This window comes from Sebastes fasciatus, chromosome 12 (genome assembly GCF_043250625.1).
Source record: "Sebastes fasciatus isolate fSebFas1 chromosome 12, fSebFas1.pri, whole genome shotgun sequence".
Taxonomy (NCBI): domain Eukaryota; kingdom Metazoa; phylum Chordata; class Actinopteri; order Perciformes; family Sebastidae; genus Sebastes; species Sebastes fasciatus.
The window spans coordinates 5,817,790-5,829,981 of NC_133806.1; the positions used below are offsets into that span (position 1 = coordinate 5,817,790).

At 45.3% G+C, this 12,192-nt stretch overlaps 2 protein-coding genes across 8 annotated transcripts in view; one reads left to right on the forward strand and one right to left on the reverse strand.

Moving 5' to 3' along the window:
- The window catches only part of LOC141778521 (cysteine-rich venom protein pseudecin), a 153,301-nt gene that overhangs the window by 60,382 nt on the left and 80,727 nt on the right, over window positions 1-12,192 (forward strand). The gene's annotated exons all lie outside the window — the stretch shown is intronic.
- The window catches only part of rftn1b (raftlin, lipid raft linker 1b), a 135,047-nt gene that overhangs the window by 57,126 nt on the left and 65,729 nt on the right, over window positions 1-12,192 (reverse strand). For both annotated transcript variants that reach the window (XM_074652826.1, XM_074652825.1), the window contains exon 4: window positions 9,363-9,471. In XM_074652826.1, the coding sequence (XP_074508927.1) occupies window positions 9,363-9,471 (109 nt within the window). The remainder of the gene's footprint in view (window positions 1-9,362; window positions 9,472-12,192) is intronic.

Sequence of the window (12,192 nt, forward strand, 5' to 3'; positions counted from 1 at the left end):
TTAACCCTTTCACAGTGTGTTTTCAGTTTGTGAAAGTTAGTTGTAACATTTCGGTCGCCTATAAATTATGGATGCATCGATCTGACTTTATCATTCTCGATACCGATAGCAATACCTGGGCTTTGGTTATCGGCAGATACAGAGTACCAATCCGATACCAGTGTTTAATTAATAAGCTGTATGAATCACTGTGTGGAAGTGACTGGGATCATTCTTTTATGTATAAGACAACATCAGGCCTGACTTAAACATCACTCTCTTAACTTTGTGGAACAAAATGTAACAAATAATTACGTCGATATAAATTTATTGAATTGATATTTATTAATAAAATAATAAATCGCACACCAGCAACTTAATAAAAAAAATCTTCGAAATTACCAGTGATTACAATTCAATTGTAAACCCTTTTAATGCAGCAACACATTGCTCAAAACTTAAACAGGAATTAAAATATCAGTATATAATGTATATGGCATAAAAAACATAGAATTGAATTGAATAGATCGGCTCCATTGTCACCAATACCCGATCCAGCTATTTGAGTCAGTATCGGCCCGATATACGATCCTGTATTGGTATCGGTGCATCCCTACCAAAAACTGCTTATTCAGCGTTCAGTTGTACTTAGCTCCACCCTCTCGTATCACTTCTGGTTCCAAAAAAAACCAAATGGTGATGGCCAAAATGCCGAACTCGAGGCTTCAAAACGGTAGTACTCAAAACAATGGGTGACGTCACGGTGACTACGTCCACTTCTTATATATAGTGTGATTTCCCTCAGCTAAAACATCATATAGCTTCACCTAAAAGACGAAACAAGACAATACATAACATGTATTATGTATACTGTCGGACAGTGTGGAGTAAGACTTTTCATTTTATAACCTTGAAGATATAAGCTAAAGGGAAACAAAAGGGGTAAACTGGATGATATATGGCTAATTGAATATGGGAATAATTGTTTGTTTCAGCCCTTCAAGAGTCCCATACTGTATACACTATTGGGATCTACTATAATGCATAAAATTAGCATTTGTGTAAACTTCTTAATCTAAATGAACAGATGTTGCACTGGCTTAGATGGATCAACCTCAGGTCAAGGAAATGAGGTTTCGAGGTCAAAAAACAAACTTTGCGTCGCATCATTTCTCTTCATTAGCCGAAATGACGCCGAGCACAGACTTGATGAAAAATATTCTGGAAGCAGCTTCCCTTATTCTGCCACCAGAATCTCAACAGCCTGCAGTGAAAAACCCATTTCAATTTTGACTTCAGACCACATTTCCTATTTCCCCCGTAAGTTATTAAAGTGGCACCAGGAGGAGGTGTCTGAAGGTCAAGATGAAAACCCCGGAGAGAGAGATGGAGCAGGGCAGAGAGATGACGGAAAGAGAGGCCGAGGGATAACGACAGAGATTGAGATGGCGAGGAAGAGAAAGGGAAGAAAATGAGAGGGGAAAAAAAGAAGATGAAGAGGAAAAACAGGAGGAAACAGAGAGGCTGAAGGGAATGGACTTCTCCACTCACTCCTCTACCACTCATCCATGTCCACTTCCCTTTTAATAGATTTCTAGCATGGCCTCCTCCTCCTCCTCCAGCAAGCCTGTAGCAGCTCAGTAGATTGAAATGATAACCAACAGTAATGAGGTCCTACAGGACCGCGGTTGCATGACTAATCGAAGGGCAAAATGTACAGAAAGGTTCAGAAGCGAGGCTTCAAAGGCCGACACAACGCTCGGTAATATACAGATTAGGCAGGGGGCGTTTGAATCATGATGACGCAGCATAACCAGCTCACAAGAGAGAAGGGTGTGTTCCCATATATCATCTGAAGTGCCATTTCAAACAGGCTTTCTACAGCAGTGCATTCATAACAGTGACATGCGCTACAGAGCCAATTCATTATCAGATCAGTGAATAATGTGATTCTTGCTCCTGTTCGCTGCTTTCATCTCCTTTATAGAAAATACAGAAATGTTAAGCTATTTGGTTTGCAAATGAACATTAGCCTTGAACGCAGCTTTTAGTATATTACGTACTGACTGAATTTGACAGGACAAACTGCAGCACGGCAAAACTAATCAAAGTTGTTGTCACTTTTGGTCACTTTGAACCAGGCTGAAACTGCTCAGAACATCTTAGATGCTGAGGTTAATAGTAATCAACCTGCTCTCATGGGAAGGCGTATAAATAGCACGACATTACTGGGACATTCTGCATGAAAATGCATTTTAGCCTTTTTGTGTCTTTTTTGTTACAAATGAACAAAAAACAAAACAAAAATAAAAACTACGATAACGGCCGCACTTAAAGCTGAAGTAGGCGAGATTGGAGCAAATATGATTAAAAAAGTTATTATTTCTAAAAAAATCATGTGCCTCTGTGTCCTCCGGTGCTCCTAACGGCATCTGCAAGATTTCACAGACCGGAGGAAAACAAACAGTAAGAGCTGATCTGAGGTCTGCTGTCCATCTTGCTTTAATGCCTATTTCTCGCCTCAAATGTTTTCAGAATCATCTTGTAGTGCACGGTTTAGCTGTGAAATGAGAAAGTTTGTGAAGCCACCGCCATTGTGAAATCTGGTGAAGGAACGCCAACTTCCGGTCACATGACCGGAGCACAGCCAATAGGAACGCTCTCTCAATGAAATAACCTGTCATTGGTCGAAGTCTCTCGTCACGGGAGTTTTTAAAGCCTGAAAACAGAGCCATGAGGAGGTGCAGAAGTCTAGTTTTCTCTCAGAACACTTGAATTACAATATGCTGAAAGGTTATTATGGAAAATTTGCCCAATGATGCCAAAAACATACTGCCTACTGCCGCTTTAAGTTTAGTAAAAATATCATGGTTGGGCTTGAAATAAGTATGTAAACCAAGTACAAAACGTATCGAAACGTAACTCAAATGACACGCCAAAAACAAGATTTTTTTTTTTTTTGCACACAAAATGACAATTACTGTGTCATTCATACGTCATTTAGTGCAACCTGGCTGTAATAATCTACTACAAGCACATTTCCAGTAGCAGTAGCCGAAGCCTGTCGACATGGCTCGTATTAGAGGAGTTGCAACACAATCAAAGTTGTAAAGTTTCCACTAATTCATACCTGACAACTCCTGAAATACACACAAGTCATCACCACCCCTGTGTTTTCTTTGTTATCTTTTGAAGCAGCAATTACGTTTAAAAAAAACTTTTTCATCGTCGCTCCTACAACACCGTGTACTGCATTGGCAACTGCCTCCGAGCGATCTGTGACAGGCTGCAGTTAAAAGCCCTCAGCCTGACAGCAGCGTGCTTGCCAGCAGGTTTAGCCATGTGGTTGATTCACTAAAATACAACTTGTAAACATACAGACATTGTGTTTCTCTGAACCTGCAGACAGGGTGACATTCTGAACAAAGTAGACATGTGCATCTACTGTATGTCCGCCCAGCACTGTCTCCTTAAAATCTCCTACCCATACAACTAAACTGCATGCTCAATTATGTTTGGAAGGAAACATATTTTGATGCGGATTACGTGTCTTTGACGTATCACAAATACGTTTGTAAGTTTGCGGATAACTGCAGCAGTCGTTATGTTGTTGCTCTGTACTTGGGATGTCACGATACCAGAAATCTTCACTGAGATGGTGACAGACCATTAGACCATTACATATTCATTTTTATTTTATTTTGATGACAATAAAAAAAGCACCGCTTTTCAGCGATTTAGCAATAAACAACAAAAGATTCAGCAATTCAGTTCAGTTCAGTTTTTTCCCCCCACAAGTGAATCCTCATCTCAAACAAATCAATAAAGGATCTCTGAAAAAGTAAACAAACCCAACATCTCCACGCTGCTGCATGGCGCTGTTGTGTGAGTGTGTGTGTGTGTGTGTGTGTGTGTGTGTGTCAAACTCCGACACACAGAGAGCAGAGGACAGAAGCCTTCAGAGAGTTACTCGCCAAGCGGGAAATCCACCTGCATTTGGCGCTTGTTAATTTCGGACCCTGATTACAGGCATCGTACGGTACCTTCGGTACTGTAGAAAAAGAGTAGAGTCACGTTTTTAGAATTTTGGCATCGACTTGGTACCGAAGTACCGGTTCTCGTGACATCCCTAATCTGTACACACGACATCTATTGCACGTCTGTCGAGGGATCCCTCCTCTGTTGCTCTGCCTGAGGTTTCTTCCATTTTTTTGCCCTGTTAAAATGTTTTTTGAGGGGGGAGTTTTTCCTTATCCGCTGTAAAGGACAGATGATGTCGTATCCTGTACAGAATGTAAAGACCCCTGAGGCTGATTTGTGATATTGGGCTACAACAAATACAATTGACTTGACCTAATCATACTCTTGTCCGCACCAGAGTGGTTTCCAAGCAAACCAAAACAAAGGCTGCCTGCGAGGGCATTTGTTGAGATGGACACAGGTAAATGACAGGTAAATATGAGTGGGAGAGGACTGACCTGGACTTCTGCAGAGGTCCGATGTTTGCTTGACCTCTGGACCAAAGAGAACATACAGAATATGCTAAATAAAGTCCACACAAATAGTGACGTTTTGATAATCACTAGTCGATTATTTTAAGTTAAAAACTTTGACAGCAATATATCAAAGTCTGTGATTCCCTGCATAGAAGTAGCAGCTCTCGTGACACAAAAAAATAAATTTGCTCCTTCGTACACGCCCATCAGCAAATCATTTTTAAAATTTGGTCTGCTTTAAAGTGTGCACTGTGAAACCGAACCAGACTAACTGGAAAAACGAACCAAAAGTATCAATTTCACTCTGATTAGACTAGCCAAATGGACTATGGCTTTGGAAAGCGGTTGTAGTGTTTCTGGTTTGTTTCAATGTCGTAGTCATTTTAATCCAAACCATGATGTTTTTTTACTAAACCTAACCCAGTAGTTTTTTTGCCTAAACCTAACTAAGTAGTGTTGTTTTGTTTTTTTAATTTACAATGTTAACAACGTGTTTAAAACTGTGACCATAATCCGGTAGAAAATACGATTCCCTTGAAACTTAATTGAGAATGCAGTTTAGTTGTATTGGAACTAGGGCCATCAAAGTTAATGCAATAATAACCCCTTTAACACACATTTGTTTTAACGCCACTCATTTCTTTAACTCATTAATGCAACTTGTGTTTTTTAGGTTGCAGCGGGTTCAGTTTTAAAGCTAGAGTGAAGATACTGGCATCATATGAAAACTCAAGGAATCCATCAGCACCAACCATGTCATACTAGCTCGTCGCGAAGGAGGCTAAATAACGCTCCAATCTTAGTCAAAATGGTGAGGAAAAACTGCAATGGACATTTTCAAAGGGGTCCCTTGACCTCTGACCTCCAGATATGTGAATGTAAATGGGTTCTATTGGTACCCACGAGTCTCCCCTTTACAGACATGCCCACTTTATGATAATCACATGCAGTTTGGGGCAAGTCATAGTCAAGTCAACACACTGACACACTGACACACTGACAGCTGTTGTTGCCTGTTGGGCTGCAGTTTGCCATGTTATGATTTGAGCATATTTTTTTATGCCAAATGCAGTACCTGTGAGGGTTTCTGGACAACATCTGTCATTGTTTTGTGTTGTTAATTGATATCAGTAATATTTATATATACATATGTTTGTATAAAACAAGCATATTTGGCCACACCCATCTTGATAAGAGTCTTAAATACTTGACAAATCTCCCTTTAAGGTTCATTTTGAACAAATAAAAATATGAATTTGTGATTAATCCCAATTAACTATGGACAATCATGCAATGAATCGTGATTAAATATCTTAATCATATGACAGCCCTATTGGGAACGTAATTTTGTGGGAGTATTTGATGTTAGAATATGCATCTAGCCATGTACTTGGAATAAAGGCTACTACACACCTCTCCGGGAACCATCACCTTAACGTGGTGGAGAGGTTTGTGTGTCCCTATGACCCTGAGGGCTGTGTTGTCTGGAGCCTCGTGCTCCTGGTAGGGTCTCCCATGGCAAATTGGTCTTAGGTGAGGGGCCGGACTAAGAATGGTTCACAAAAAACCCAATGACGACACGAGGCAGAGGAGGAGTTACCCGGCCCGGAGGAAGCCCGGGGCCCACGTCTGGAGCCAGGCCCAGACGGAGGGCCCGTCAACGAGCGTCTGGTGGCCGGGCTTGCCACGGAGCCCGGCCGGGGATACCCCGAAAAAGGAACGTGGCACCCCCCTCCTCTCCATCCTGTGGGCTCACCACCTGCAGGAAGAACCGCTTGGGTCGGGTGCGCTGCCACACGGGTGGCAGTGAAGGCCAGGGACCTCGACGGACTGGACCCGGGCGGCAGAGGCTGGCTCTGGGGACGTGGAACGTCACCTCTCTGTGGGGGAAGGAGCCGGAGCTTGTGCGGGAGGTGGAGCGCTACCAGTTGGATCTGGTAGGGCTTACCTCTACGCACAGCCTCGGTTCTGGAACCGTACTCTTGGATAGGGGTTGGACTCTATTCTTCTCTGGAGTTGCCCATGGTGTGAGGCGCCGGGCGGGTGTGGGGATACTCACAAATCCCCGGCTGAGTGCCGCTACGTTGGAGTTTACCCCGGTGGACGAGAGGGTCGCCTCCCTACGCCTTCGGGTTATGGGGGGGAAAACTCTGACTGTTGTTTGTGCGTATGCACCAAACAGCAGTTCGGAGTATTCGGCCTTCTTGGAGACCCTGAATGGAGTCCTGTATGGGGCTCCAGTAGGGGACTCCATAGTTCTCTTGGGAGACTTCAACGCGCACGTGGGCAACGATGGAGACACCTGGAGTGGCGTGATTGGGAGGAACGGCCTCCCTGATCTAAACCCGAGTGGTCGTTTGTTGTTGGACTTCTGTGCTAGTCATGGATTGTCCATAACGAACACCATGTTCGAACATAAGGATGCTCATAAGTGTACGTGGTACCAGAGCACCCTAGGCCGAAGGTCGATGATCGATTTTGTAATCGTATCATCTGATCTGAGGCCGCATGTTTTGGACACTCGGGTGAAGAGAGGGGCGGAGCTGTCAACTGATCACCATCTGGTGGTGAGTTGGGTCAGAGGGTGGGGGAAGACTCTGGACAGACCTGGTAAGCCCAAACGCGTAGTGAGGGTGAACTGGGAACGTCTGGAGGAGGCCCCTGTCCGAGAGATCTTCAACTCACACCTCCGGCGGAGCTTTTCTGGCATCCCTGTGGAGGTTGGGGGCATTGAACCCGAGTGGACGATGTTCAAAGCTTCCATTGCTGAAGCTGCGGCGGTGAGCTGTGGTTTTAAGGTCTTAGGTGCCTCAAGGGGCGGCAATCCTCGAACACCGTGGTGGACACCGGTGGTCAGGGAAGCCGTCCGACTGAAGAAGGAGGCCTTCCGGGATATGTTATCTCGGAGGTCTCCGGAGGCAGTTGCAGGGTACCGACGGGCCCGAAGAGCAGCAGCCACTGCCGTGACGGAGGCAAAGCAGCGGGTGTGGGAGGAGTTCGGAGCAGCCATGGAGAAGGACTTTCGGTCGGCACCAAAGTGCTTCTGGAAAACCATCCGGCACCTTAGGAGGGGGAAACGGGGAACCATCCAAGCTGTGTACAGTAAGGATGGGACACTGTTGACCTCAACTGAGGAGGTAATCGGGCGGTGGAAGGAGCACTTTGAGGAACTTCTGAATCCGACCAATACGCCCTCTATGGTAGAGGCAGAGCTGGAAGCTGATGGGGGACCATCATCAATTACCCTGGTGGAAGTCACTGAGGTAGTCAAACAACTCCACAGTGGCAAAGCCCCGGGGGTTGATGAGATCCGCCCAGAAATGCTGAAGGCTCTGGGTGGGGAGGGGCTGTCTTGGATGACACGTCTCTTCAACACCGCGTGGAAGTCGGTGACAGTGCCTAAGGAGTGGCAGACCGGGGTGGTGGTTCCCCTTTTCAAAAAGGGGGACCAGAGAGTGTGTGCCAATTACAGGGGTATCACACTGCTCAGCCTCCCTGGTAAAGTCTACTCCAAGGTGCTGGAAAGGAGGGTTCGGCCGATAGTCGAACCTCAGATCGAAGAGGAACAATGCGGATTCCGTCCTGGCCGTGGAACAACGGACCAGCTTTTCACTCTCGCAAGGATCCTGGAGGGGGCCTGGGAGTATGCCCATCCAGTCTACATGTGTTTTGTGGACTTGGAGAAGGCATATGACCGGGTCCCCCGGGAGATACTGTGGGGGGTGCTGCGGGAGTATGGGGTGAGGGGGGCACTTCTCAGGGCCATCCAATCCCTGTACGCCCAAAGCGAGAGCTGTGTTCGGATCCTCGGCAATAAGTCGGACTCGTTTCCGGTGGGGGTTGGCCTCCGCCAGGGCTGCGCTTTGTCACCAATCCTGTTCGTGATATTCATGGACAGGATATCGAGGCGTAGTCGGGTGGAGGAGGGTTTGCAGATCGGTGTGCTGAGGATCTCATCGCTGCTTTTTGCAGATGATGTGGTCCTGTTGGCATCATCGGTCTGCGACCTCCAGCACTCACTGGATCGGTTCGCAGCCGAGTGTGACGCAGTCGGGATGAGAATCAGCACCTCTAAATCTGAGGCCATGGTTCTCAGCAGGAAACCGGTGGTTTGCCTACTCCGGGTAGGGAATGAGTCCTTACCCCAAGTGAAGGAGTTTAAGTATCTCGGGGTCTTGTTCGCGAGTGAGGGGACGATGGAACGTGAGATTGGTCGGAGAATCGGAGCAGCAGGGGCGGTATTGCATTCGCTTTACCGCACCGTTGTGACGAAAAGAGAGCTGAGCCGGAAGGCAAAGCTCTCGATCTACCGTTCAATCTTCGTTCCTACTCTCACCTATGGTCATGAGGGTTGGGTCATGACCGAAAGAACGAGGTCGCGGGTGCAAGCGGCCGAAATGGGTTTCCTCAGGAGGGTGGCTGGCGTCTCCCTTAGAGATAGGGTAAGAAGCTCAGTCATCCGTGAGGGACTCGGAGTAGAGTCCTTGCTCCTTTGCGTCGAAAGGAGCCAGTTGAGGTGGTTCGGGCATCTAGCAAGGATGCCTCCTGGGCGCCTCCCTTGGGAGGTGTTCCAGGCACGACCAGCTGGGAGGAGACCACGGGGAAGACCCAGGACTAGATGGAGAGATTATATCTCTACTCTGGCCTGGGAACGCCTCGGGATCCCCCAGTCAGAGCTGGTTAATGTGGCCCGGGAAAGGGAAGTTTGGGGTCCCCTGCTGGAGCTGTTGCCCCCGCGACCCGATCCCGGATAAGCGGTTGAAGATGGATGGATGGATGGACATTCATCCCTCTCCACGTCTTGCTCCCTTCCTTCCTGCATCCCTCCTTCCAGCTGGGCACAAAGTGACAAAACCCTTTAGCTTGGCATTTGTAAAGCAGCCCTACCTTCTTGACGTAGCCCTGGATGAGCTCTGGGGTGGGCACCTGCTCGGCAGACAGACACTCTTCCAGCTGTAGTTTGTACGGTGGGCAGACAGACTGGCTCCTTTCCACCCTGCAGGCACCACAGTGGGGGGGAGAGGACAATGAGTTTCAGCCTTTCAGCCAGCCAGCCTGCTCTCGACACATGAGGGTACCCATGCATTCACACACACACACATGCACACAAACACGCATTCACAAACAACCCTAAATTAAAACAATTACAGCCATAAAACATCCACAAACAGGGTGCTATTCACAGGCCCCGGCGTCAAATCTATAATACAAAAATAACCCCCCATCAACAAATTACACTGCATCAAGAAGCTTTGTTAATGTTACAGCCCTCCCTGCTGAGGCCGTATCTGTATTTGGAGCAGGGAGAATCTATTTATATGGTGTTGTATTTTCCTATTCTGTCCTCTGGAGGAAATCCCAGAGCTAGCCCTGAGGAGACTAATGCCCCGGCTTCCACCTCCCTGCTTCTCATCCTGTTGACAAGGGGAAGAAGCCCCACACGCCCTTTTCCTCAGTGTGCTACAGAGGCTTTGTGCATATACAGTGTGTGTGTGTTTGTGTGTGCTCTGCATGGGCTCTGGTTTGACACGGACACTTGATGTCTAAAAGATGCATGCGTGCAAGCTGATGTGCGTGTCAAAGGCTCCCAGTTCACGCAAAGCCTCCCTCTGAGTGCACATACATGTCACTGTGTGCATGTCCATGCCTGTGTGTGTGCGTATGTTGCAGTGATTCTTCTGTCATGCCTCTCGTTGGATGCAGATTGAGCTGTTTAATGTATCAATTATGAACAACATGTGGGAAATTAGTAGGAAATCAAAGAATAGTTTATTGGATATATGTTTATCTTGCAACTCTCAAAGATATAGTTTGGGGCATAATTCCCCTTTTTACATTTAGATTTCATTCCTCAAATGTCTTGTTTTGTCCACAAAGTAAAGAAACCAGAACATTTTCACATTTAAGAAGCTGGAATCAGATCATTTTTACTTTAAAAAAAAAAAAAGAATGACTCAAACCGATTAATCGATTATCGAAATAAAATAGTAGGCGATTAATTTAATAGTTGACAGCTAATCGATTAATTGATTAATCGCTTCAGCTCTAAAACAAAGAATAATAAATGTTTCAATTAGTGAGCTTTATAGGTGCTGTTTTTTGTTTGTTTTTTATATATGGACAGAGCTTGGCTAGCATTTTCCCCCTGTTTTCAGTCTTTATGCTATGCTAAGCTAACCAGCTGTTGTCTCCAGCTTCATATTTAGCACACTGATATGAAAGTCAATCTTCTCATTTAAGTCCCGGCAGAAAAGTGAATACATTTTTTTTATAAATATTCCTTCAATGTGATTTTACTGAAAACACACTGTCAATTAAACCAACTACATTTTACCTTTTATTTTCACTTGTGTTATTGTTGTTCACATGAAAAATGCATAATTAAAGGGACACTCCATCTATTTAATAATGTACTTACGTAAAGTTCGGGAATTTGCAAGAGACAGATTTAAAAAAGGAACGGTCAAAATCTGTGACTTTTAGTCCGTACAGTGGGATATGTCAAGATTCAAAAACACTGAATCCTACACTTCCCATAATGCAGCTCAATAGTCTCTTTCGTTAGGCCCTCCCTGCCTGGTAAAAATACAATTTGTCATTCATGATATTTATAAAAAAAGAAAAATGCGCAGTCTCCAAACCCAAGATGAGAAACTTTTCTCAGACTTGACAAAGCTCCTTCTAGAGCTACAGAAGACACAACTGTTTCCACACAGACTGTGTAACACCACCTGTGACTAGTAAATTCACTTTCACATATAAAGTTGGAGGAGTGCCCCTTTAAAGTTTGCCCAGGCTGCCAGAGTTTTTATACACAAAAGATACAAGCCTCTCTCATATTCACAGGGAACCCGAGACCAAGATGAGCTTCTTTATTCTCTCCGAGTGTTTGCTCGATGAGCCTCACCTGCTTCTCTTTTGTGCCCTGTCAAAAATACACCTTTTCCACATTACATGTCATTTTACTGTCTGAATAAATGTTGCTAACCTGAATCTTCATAGGCTTGTTAGAGCGAAAGCACTCTTGTATTTTCCCCTCACGAATCAGAATCACACCATTTGAAAATCACTGCATTATCACTCTAAACCACGGCTTTCTTTCTGTTTGACTTCACAGCACAACCAATGGCCCGCGCTTATGTCATCCATCCAAAAAGACAAAACATAGTCACAACACTTCTACCCTACTGTCGCTGACTCCCGTCGCTATGCGTATATATCGCTGTCGCAGCACACAGCGGAGCAGAAACTGGGCCGACTGACTCGTTAAGTACAAACTTCACACGCTCTGTGAAACATTCATTACGACGAGCTGAGAGCCGCCGCTCGCTTTTTCGCAGCGTCATAACATTCAAAGGCACGATGGCAGAAGCCTGGTGGCACTGTCAAAAAAGGTGGATGTATCCCCTGTTGGTTGCGACATAGATCACAACCAACCAGCTTGATGCTGCAGGCACATCTTCAGGGAACAAAACAGAGATACAGACAGCACAGTATGGAGTGTAGTTATAAGTGCAAAACATTTGCTGTCTTTCCTTTCTGACGTTCTAAATTATTATACTTGTACTATAGACCTTTCTTACTGTACTGAGAGGTCTATAGGTGCCCCTGTGTGCTGCAAGTTAAGAGGCAGCTTCAAAGGATGACATAAAAAGCTTTTTTTTCATAGTGATATAAATTAATTTTGGAGACGAATTAAAACTCCAGTTGATCATTG